The sequence below is a fragment of the Ciona intestinalis genome, unplaced genomic scaffold (genome assembly GCF_000224145.3).
Source record: "Ciona intestinalis unplaced genomic scaffold, KH HT000184.2, whole genome shotgun sequence".
Taxonomy (NCBI): Eukaryota; Metazoa; Chordata; class Ascidiacea; order Phlebobranchia; family Cionidae; genus Ciona; species Ciona intestinalis.
In genome coordinates, this window is record NW_004190506.2 from 380635 (window position 1) to 391287 (window position 10653).

Sequence of the window (10653 nt, forward strand, 5' to 3'; positions counted from 1 at the left end):
AAACAAACCTGTTCGTACATTCACCAAGAAAGCTGTACAGAACGGTCAGAAAGATGCCGCTTCTCCCGTAAGTTCATTATTATCGTTTCTGTTTTGGGCCCTTTTGGGGTAATGGGCCAAATCTGGCTTAAAATTCAGGTCATTGACAAGGACCTCACACACATAGAATGGAATCATTTGTGTTTCTTGTTCTACAGAGCAACTTTTCAAACAACTACAAGCATTCATACAGGTGTCGTGGGCCATTGCTAACGTATCTGTTTCTAGTCCCAGAGGCCCTTGGTTAGAGACTTTACCCCTTTACCATTGTGGGCATGCGTGTCCATGGGAAAGACACTTAACGGCAATTGCCCAAACCAATTGGATTCTTATGGGTTGTCTAAATTGCCGGCCAAAAATCTAAAAAAATAATTACCGACAGAGTAACATACTTAGTAACTCGTAAGCGCGAGGTGTATGAGACAGAACATCAGTGTTTTAACCACTGTCGTTAGCCCGCCACGCGAAGATAAATAAGTTAAACCCATATTATAATTCACATTTACACTTACTCGCAGCAAACTGTTGACATCACCGAAATACTGGAGGACGTCACTAAACTGAAGGCCACCGTCCGCAAACAGAACCGTAGGATCGCAGCTTTGGAAGCACAACTACAGTCTGTAGTCGACGTTAGCGACGAATAGATTTGATTATAAGCCGGCAAATTATCTCGACTAACTTTAACACGGAGCTCGACTGCACGCATTGCATTTGTGGCGGTATAGCTTATTTAGCGGTTCGAAATGAATGCAGTATAACGTGTCTATGAATACTCAGTTTTGCGGCTGTCAATTTCCATCTCTATATACATATATATATTCTTATTACTACAAATGTTACATCGGCCAGGCAACGGTGCCGAGTTAGCCTTGCCTGGCAAGCTAATCACAAACTAATTGCCAAACAGTTGTATGGTTGGCGAATAGATTGCATTTAAACGGTCGGGCCATACATAACCTTGTTATATTTGAACCAGCATTATCTTAAACGGCGACAACTTTGACCTGAATGCTGCCAATTATTTGTAAGCTTGCACTAACTTCTAGTTGATGTACAAACCGCCTGGCAATTAACTCCTTGAGCATCGCATTGAATTTATTCGAAACCAATGCGATTTTCCTTTATATATAGATACCCACCAACCCCGACAAAGCGACCGTCCTCCATTAACCGTTGAGCCCCGTTTTTACAACATACGCATTTAAACCAAATCAAAAGGCTGGTGATCGCTTTGTGTTTCACTTAATTTTTCGCCGTTAAAACAAATTTAAAACTAAGCGTATCTTTATATTTTCGCGCTTAAAATTAATTCAACTTTTTCGGGAAAATACCTTTACAGCGTAAAAAGTTTCCTTTAAATTGATGCGTTTTCGCTTTTTTTTCGTTTAAACAGAGCAAACGAACGACTCCTATCTAACCAGACTTTTTTGCAGTATGCACTATGTATATAACCGCTCAATCTGCCCTAAAATCTCTGATCCCACAACAAGCATAATTCAACCCATTCCATTTAATAATTTGAAACGTTTATTTTATTTCATGAATGCCTTACCCGTATATACGCTCCTTGTTATTATATATACCCAGATAAGTTTCTAGCTCGGATCAACAACGTAATCGTGTAAAATACGGTGAGAAGATAATAAACAAAGCCAAAAGTTGTATTTTGTTTGAAAATCGTATTCGCAGCAAAGGTAGCGATATATTCGAACAAAGCGAATTGGTCGTTACAGTTAGCGGATGTACTACGCTGCTATATATGTAAAAAATAGTAGTTTCAGTGTAAATGGGTCAACTGACTCTATATTCCAGCAATAAAAAGAAAATAAAATGTAAAATTTGCAAATAATGAACAAGCCAGCCATAACTTTTGATGCAAGTTGTGTCTGCAGTATATGCTGCTTCATGCACAACGATATAAATTTTGTAAAAAAAAACACAAAGAAAAAAAAAATGGGCTGATTATACCAAGTGTATAAGACTCGTATATTGTAACGAGAATAAATATATAGGAATTTAAAGTTGTAAAGTACGTGTGTGTATCATGTTAAAACATATGATAACGATAGTAGGGTGGGGTAAGTTGGGACACCTTTTCATTCTTTATACTTGTCCAATTTGGTAGTAAGGAAAAAACATTCAAAAAATTATAATACCGCATCCTGACGACTCCCATAGACTGTTGTTTATTGTTTAAAACACAGTCAGAATATTTAAATATTATGTGCTGAAGGTGTCCTGTCTTTCCCACCCTACTACAATAACACGTATTGCATCACCTGCCACTCGGCTCTAACCTGAGGTAAGCGCTTTAAACGGTCATTCTTATACTGCGTGTGTCCTGGAATGTGCGCTATGAAAATTTAAATAGTTATAAGTTTCAGCATCTAAGCTTTTTAATTGACGCTCTTTCTCGTCTATTTGCCCATGGCGTGTTTTAACTACTTCCGTTTTTCTATTGATTCAATTCTGTTCGTTTTTTTTAAATATTATGACCTTGCTATTGTTATAAAATTAGATAGGTAAAAATTTTCTATGTTAGAGAAAAAATTCGGGATGTGTTGCGTAAAAAATGTATGTCACATACTGACCTAGCGAGCCGGGGTGTTTCATAAGCGCGAGATGCTCATGAAACCCTGCTTCACCTAACCCCACACCTGCTCCAGTTTCGCTTGTAACGGTACTGGGACGCCTGCGAATATAAACAAAGGGTTTGCTGATGGATATGGAGTCACCGACTCTGCTCTAGCGCAGTGGGGTCGTTTTTTCACCCTCTTCTCCCATATAGACCACGCAGCAGGTAGCAATCTTGCGATGTCTTTCTTAGTCCCATAATCCCCCCATAAGTGAGTCCACAAATCGTTTTCGCGGCGATTTTTATCAGGCAGAGTTAATTTCTTTACATTCTCATCTCCTCGCTGAAGTTTCTGCCTCAGAATCCCAGTGACCCATACATCATCCATGGAAAGGACCATCGTCACTCGAGACATCTCATACAAATCCGCTGTCATGGCCACAGGCATCAAGTAGAACCCACCGCCACAGTATGGCGGCAAGCGTTCCACCGGGTACTCCTCCACCGACGTATACCACTTGCTTGTATTATCTCTGTTCGGTCCTTTTATCCTATCCAAGTAATACACACAATATATAGGTAGCGACTCCCGTATGGCGCTCACTGACTGCTGTGTTTTACTGCCTCTGTTATTATACATCTGTAGGTTGACTTGTTTTCGGATAAAGTCGATGATGTTGACAAAGTTCACGACAAAATCGTCATCAGAAGAGGCGTAGATATAGTCCTTGGGCAAATTTGCCGAAGCCCACTGCATGGCTGTCAACACTTTGATTGGCATGTTCCTGCATAATGTACATACGTTATTAAAGCCAACTATACCACCCATTGTACGTGCCATGTCGTCAATTTTTTTATTTATTTTTTCGACTGCAGTAACAAAAGTCATATAGTAGGATGGGGGAGGGGGGGAAGGCGGGACACCTTCAACAAATAATATCAGAATATCCTGATCGTGTTTTATACAGTTAATAACGGTCGATGGGAGTCGTAAGAAAATGTTTTTTTTTATTCTTTGAATGTTCTTTTGTTTACGAATATCTGATGGGACAAAATATAATAAAAAGGTGTCCCATCTTTTCGCACCACACTATATATTATGTACAAACGGTATCCATCTTACCACACACTTTGCTATAATGAACTCACTTGTAATCGTCCGGCCCCTCAAACTGCAGTATATCTCCGTGCTCGTCGTTTTCAAATTGTATATTCTCCTGCAGCACAGGGTCTAGAACAGCTCCAATAACGAACACACTCGCAATGCGAACGCCGTTAAGAAAGTAGAGTCTTCCCCACGTTGCTCTAATGGCGGCTCTTCTGTCGAAATTGCTCGCACGTGACTTTACCATGATTACGAACGACCATTCAGGTGCTGAAAAATTAATTCTTAGGTTTTATAAAAAACATCTAAACGTTTTTAATTTTGTTTTTACTACGTGGGCCCATATTCGTTTTTATATGATTAGGGCGTGTATGAATGTGACTCTAACCTTGCGTGGTGGCAACGACAGTCGTTATAACACGGATGTTCGATTTTGAACTCCTCGTGTCCACACGAGTTACCATCTATGTAACTTTGTGGATGATTCTCTTTTATTTTTTATTGATGGCTGACAGTTTAGACAGCGTATGAATGACTCCTTGGTTATAAAAGTTGTCGGTAAGTGTCTTGCCATATACACCCACAGTGGTAGCCCTGAACCACTACGCCATAACATGGTCAAAGTGACAGAATAAATATGGGGAGGTACAGTGGGTTGTCATTGGTGTAATCATATAGGAGGGGCATTGTTATAATACATCCGCCGATTTTTTTTTCATGTGATCGAATAGTTGGTGTTTTATTACAAGGAGAGAATTCGTATTATGTACCGCGTGGATATGTAAGACACAATAACTTTGTATGACTGGTAACTCTACATATACTAAACGTTAAATATCAAGACTTGTGTTTATCAAAATTTTGCTTTAGTTAAAATTTTATTTATAAGAAGACACCTTTAGTACATAATATCCAAATATCGTGACTGCGTCTTAAACAATGGGAGTCGTGAGGATACGGGTTATATTTTTCTGAATGTTCTTTTTTTACAACTAAATGGGATGGGAAAAAATAAAGAAGGTGTTTCATCTCCCCCACCGTACTATATATCGAAAACCGCTTAAAATACAATCGCTAACCATTCGAAATGAATAACACAGCTATATAATTATCCACTAAATATGTTGGAACTCGTAAGCTGGAACGAGCTGATGTATGAACACCCGTGTTATAACGATTGTCGTTGCCCGCCCGCGAGAATAAATAAGCTAAATATGTGGTAACTTGTAAGCGGGCACGGTGTGTGAAACAGAACATCGTTATAATAATGATTCATACTTATACCAGAGTCTGTATATATAAACATGTTGACATACAGTAGGGTAGGGGAAGATGGGACACCTTTTCATTCTATTTTTTTATCGCATTTGGTAGTAAACAAAGAACATTTAAAGAATTATAAAACTGGATCCTCATGACTTCCATAGACCATTGTTAATTGTTTAAAACACGATCAGGACTTTTAATTATCGCGTGCTAAAGGTGTCCCATCTTCTCCCACCCTACTACACGGACTCTGACACTTACCATGTAGTTTGTCTCTTCTCATATTTGAGCACTTGCTAGCATTGATAGGTTTGTCAATTTCTTCTAAAACTTTCCACGGCGTAAGATTATATTCAACCCGAGGTCTCGGTTCACTCAAGTTATTCATGTACATTTGTGGGGGCAACCCGGGCGGGGGCCCTACCGTTGTACTTTCCCCGATTATACGCTGCAGCAGGCTGTAAAACAAAATATTATTTTTTTTACGTTTTTTTTTTACTGATGAGGTTTTTATGTATTTCTTTTGTGTTGTTGGTCCAATATTGGGCTAATTTACCAAATCTGGCCTAACACCTAGATTCTCTACAATCATCTCAGCTACATAGAATAGAATAGATCAGTCTAATATAAAGTAGGGTGGGGAGAGGGAGGGCCTACACCTGTTTATTGTATTTTTTGTTCCATTTGGTAGTAAATAAAGAACATTCAAAGAACTATAAAACCGTATCCCCAGGACTCCCATATACCATTGTTAATTGTTTAAAACACGATCAGTTTATTTTGATATTATGCGTTAAAGGTGTCCCATCTGAATCCTACAGTTTTTATGTGGTTCTATTTTTTCTTTACCTAACACAATGTAACATGTCCGGACATTGCCCTAACTTCTCTTGTGTACTGTAACCTACATATCATGTTACAATTTAGTTGACCAGGTAGAATAAAGGTCAGTCAGAATCCCATTACGCTATACACGGGGATTCACGCTATCATTTTTCGTACATTTTTAACACGTTCGTACTTTTTAACTTTTCCTCTTTGTCCACGGATCTATGTAGCGGCCCAATTTTCGAATGGATAATCAGTAACTTTGACGTTAACATATTTTTGTGTATAGTATATAGTGGGGGAAGATGGGACACCTTTAACACGTAATATCGAAATATCCGGATCGTTTTTTAAACAATTAAGAATGATCTATAGCTGTCGCGAGAATACGTTTCTATAATTCATTAATTTTTTTTTGTTTACTACCAAATAGCACGAGAAAATAAAATGAAAAAGTGTCCCATTTTCCCACCCTATTATAGTATGTAGGTGTAAGTAGTTCGTGCTTTTATTCTCGTTTACCGTCCCATTTGGTAGAAACTATATTTACATAATCATATGACCTTATCCTTGTTATTATAAAAGAGCATTGTTGGTTGTAAAGCTAGCGGTATCCATCTTACCCCCATTGTATTGTTATAATATGTGAGGAAAAGGCTACCAAGACCCCTGAATAAGAATTCTGTAAATATTCTTATTTTTCTACCAAATGAGACGATAAAAGAGAATAAAAACCTGAATTATCTTACACCTACATATAGTAGGATAGGGGAAGATGGGACATCTTTAGCACATAATGTCCAAATATCCTGATCGTGTTTAAACGATGAAATGATCCATTGAAGTCGCGTGATTATGGTTCACGAATTCTTTAAATTTTCCTTGTTTACTACCAAACGGGACGAGAAACAGAATGAAAAAGTGTCCCATCTTTTTCAACCCTACTATACTATAAACAGAAAAACGTTTGTTTTGTGTATTAATTTTCATTTTCCATCTGAAAGAGTTCGACCATCTTAAAAAACTACAATTCATTTCGACTTACCCCGGTTCATCTTTCTTTACCGCCGTCTTTTCAATTCCGTTCGTTGTTTCTTTTTTGTTGGTCTCGCACGGTGGGCATCTTAATATGAAAAAATCGTTAGAGTTATTTAAAACTATTCAATGCTAATCAGGTTTTAAAGACAAAAGAATATCAGCATACCAGAGTATGTGGTATCATGTAAGCGGCACGAGGTGTATGAAACAAAACATCTGTATTATAAAAACTTTCGCTGTTCCGCTACTCGAGGATAAATAAGTAGTGTTTTTGTTTATAAAGGTAAATGCATTGAACTAATACGCAGGCACTAGATCCGCTTTGTGACTTGGTCTATGCAAAATACACCAGTGTTATAGACCTTCGTTGCACCACCTGACGCTCAAATAAGTTTCATTTATTCAATATTTCCTCGAATTTCTTATTGACATTAACTTTACTGTTGGCTACCTTTACAAACGAAGTCATAAAATTTAACTTTTTTTCACTATTTGCATGGAACACACACGGAATTCTTAGGGTAGGCGTCGAAGGTTGACAATAGTAAGCCGTTAGCGTCAATTATAGTTGTCTTGGAGGTTGTTTATTGTAAACTGCAACATCTAAAGCCTCAAATGATTTGAAATGTTCACAAAGAAATTTTTGCAACACGGTCATACACCTATTTCAAACACTTGCTGTTCTGTTTACACAGACTTTCTATTCTATGTGGGTGATGTCATTGGGATTCAGGGCAGAAGTATTTTACGTATAAGTTGTCATTTTATAACACCAAACGTACTATCATAGTTTAGAGAAAAATCATACATGTACTTACGTAAACGATGGTCGTGACGATAATTTAAAAAGCACCGGGGTGTTTTTCCACATTAACATAAGACACAACATTGCAAAAAGAACGACGAATATTTTCTTGAACCGAATTCGAAATGTTGAATGGCGCCAGCTTAATGTAGAAAAACAGTGATATATTCTTTGCTTGCAAACTTGTAGCCGTTTTGTATATCCGGACCATTCGGTTGCACTAAAATCCCTCTCAGCGCTAAACAGCATCGCCAAAGCTGTAACCGTCCACCGGCAATCACTCTATTAACCTAACAACCTTTCCTATCTTTATGTTCTATCGCCTTGCAAACTGAGCATATGTTATCAAGAGCTCATATCATACAAATCAGCACCAGCGGGACCCTATAGTTAAATTTAGCGCATTTTCTAATAATGTACGTTTTACAGAAAATCAAAATCTTATCTACCAACGTAAGGCCTAACTTTCGTACAATAATTCAAACTGTACCACCAGTAAGGAAATTTAATACAGTGTAGCTTTCTCTTTGGTGAATAGGAACAGTCTGTTTTTGTTCTCAATGGGAATAAAAGGCGAAGAGACGGCAACCGTTAGACAGGGAGTTTTAACGCTCAAACAAAGACCTGGAATAAACATTGTACAACAAAGTCAACTCTAACAAATAAGAAGGTTCAGGGTTGAATGAAAATCAAAGTCACACAGCTACTCTCAATAACCAATTGACTGAGCGGATATAACATATTGCATGTAATGTTTAAAAAAACCTTACCGATATTTTGTTGAATTTGGTCCCAAATTGCCCTGAATTAGTTTCGCATGCCCTTTATTGTCGTGCACAGGCTACCTTCAAATTACCTGTATACCGAAATATACTACTTTCTAAACACAGGACATTAACATTCAGGAAATGCCTTTTATACTAGGAACAAAGTATTTTGATTATGGTACAAAATATATTGTTTTCGGAACAAAAAATATTTTTGTTTGAACAAAATATATGTTACTTAAGCAAAATACCATTTAAAACAAAAGGGTCGTTTCTGTACATAATAATATTGATTTTAGAAGAAAGTTTCATGAACCCAAAACAAAACGTTCATATTTTCGACTTGGCCAAAATATCGGATTTTTTTGGAGTTTTGATACAAACACATGATACCGGTATCATTCGTTGGGCTCCAATCTCACATTTTTGACTTTTGTAAAAAATATATTTTTTAAGTTTTGATACAAACACATGATACCGCGGTATCATGCGTTGAGGACCAATCTCACATTTTCGACTTTAGCGAAAAAAATATTTTTTGGAGTTTTGGTATAAACACATGATACTGGTATCATGCGTTGGGGTCCAATCTCACATTTTCGACTTTTGCGAAAAATCTATTTTTGAGTTTTGATACAAACACATGATACCGGTATCATGCGTTGGGGTCCAATCTCACATTTTCGACTTTTGCATAAAAATTGTATTTTTTGAGTTTTGATACAAACACATGATACCGGTATCATGCGTTGGGGTCCAATCTCACATTTTCGACTTTTCATAAAAATTGTATTTTTGGAGTTTTAATACAAACACATGATACCGGTATCATGCGTTGGGGTTCAATCTCACATTTTCGACTTTTGCGAAAAAATTTTTTTTTTGAGTTTTGATACAAACACATGATACCGGTATCATGCGTTGGGGTCCAATCTCATATTTTCGACTTTTGCGATAAAAATTGTTTTTTGGAGTTTTGGTACAAACACATGATACCGGTATCATGCGTTGGGGTCCAATCTCACATTTTCGACTTTTGCGAAAAATTTTTGTTTTTTGAGTTTTGATACAAACACATGATACCGGTATCATGCGTTGGGATTCAATCTCATATTTTCGACTTTTCGAAAAATGTATTTTTGGAGTTTTAATATAAACACATGATACCGGTATCATGCGTTGGGGTTCAATCTCACATTTTCGACTTTTGCGAAAAAAATATTTTTTTGAGTTTTGGTATAAACACATGATACTGGTATCATACGTTGGGGTCCAATCTCATGTTTTCGACTTTTGCGAAAAATCGTTTTTTGAGTTTTGGTACAAACACATGATACCGGTATCATGCGTTGGGGTCCAATCTCATATTTTCGACTTTTCATAAATATTGTATTTTTTTAGTTTTAATACAAACACATGATATTGGTATCATGCGTTGGGGTCCAGTCTCACGTTTTCGACTTTTCATAAAAATTATATTTTTTGAGTTTTGATACAAACACATGATACCGGTATCATATGCGTTGGGGTCCAATCTCATATTTTCGACTTTTCATAAATATTGTATTTTTTTAGTTTTAATACAAACACATGATATTGGTATCATGCGTTGGGGTCCAGTCTCACGTTTTCGACTTTTCATAAAAATTATATTTTTTGATTTTTGATACAAACACATGATACCGGTATCATATGCGTTGGGGTCCAATCTCATATTTTCGACTTTTCAAAAAATTTTTTTTTAGTTTTAATACAAACACATGATATTGGTATCATGCGTTGGGGTCCAGTCTCACGTTTTCGACTTTTCATAAAAATTATATTTTTTGATTTTTGATACAAACACATGATACCGGTTACATATGCGTTGGGGTCCAATCTCATATTTTCGACTTTTCATAAATATTGTATTTTTTTAGTTTTAATACAAACACATGATATTGGTATCATGCGTTGGGGTCCAGTCTCACGTTTTCGACTTTTCATAAAAATTATATTTTTTGATTTTTGATACAAACACATGATACCGGTATCATGCGTTGGGGTCAAACCTCACATTTTCGACTTTTGCGAAAAATTTTTTTTCAGTTTAGGTATAAACACATGATATCCGTATCATGCGCAGGGGTCCAATCTCACATTTTCGACTTTTCATAAAAATTTTTTCTTTTAGTTATGATACAAACACATGATACCCGTGTCATGCGTTGGGGTCCAATCTTATATT

At 36.8% G+C, this 10653-nt stretch overlaps 2 protein-coding genes across 2 annotated transcripts in view; one reads left to right on the forward strand and one right to left on the reverse strand.

Annotated features, from left to right (window-relative positions):
- LOC100184037 (coronin-1B-like) overlaps window positions 1–1706 on the forward strand; it is a 9169-nt gene extending 7463 nt beyond the window's left edge. The window contains exons 9-10 of the mRNA XM_026839323.1: window positions 5–67; window positions 558–1706. Coding sequence (XP_026695124.1) covers window positions 5–67; window positions 558–686 — 192 coding nt within the window. The 3' untranslated portion in view covers window positions 687–1706. The remainder of the gene's footprint in view (window positions 1–4; window positions 68–557) is intronic.
- On the reverse strand, window positions 1417–8139 carry LOC100181857. Its single transcript, XM_002120665.3, has 5 exons — window positions 7673–8139; window positions 6862–6939; window positions 5250–5446; window positions 3767–3992; window positions 1417–3402 (listed from the first exon to the last, which is right to left on the reverse strand). Exons 1-5 carry the CDS (start codon window positions 7906–7908, stop codon window positions 2688–2690), a joined length of 1452 nt encoding a protein of 483 aa, XP_002120701.1. The 5' UTR covers window positions 7909–8139; the 3' UTR covers window positions 1417–2687.
- Between the last annotated feature and the right edge of the window lie 2514 nt (window positions 8140–10653).

Bases quoted from the DNA above. Each gene is read 5' to 3' on its own strand.
- LOC100181857 (XM_002120665.3), bottom strand. From the start codon at position 7,908: ATGCTGTTTAGCGCTGAGAGGGATTTTAGTGCAACCGAATGGTCCGGA. The intron at 6,940-7,672 runs GTAAGTACATGT...TTTCATATTAAG, and splicing joins TCGTCACGACCATCGTTTAC to ATGCCCACCGTGCGAGACCA. The intron at 5,447-6,861 runs GTAAGTCGAAAT...TTTGTTTTACAG, and splicing joins GTAAAGAAAGATGAACCGGG to CCTGCTGCAGCGTATAATCG.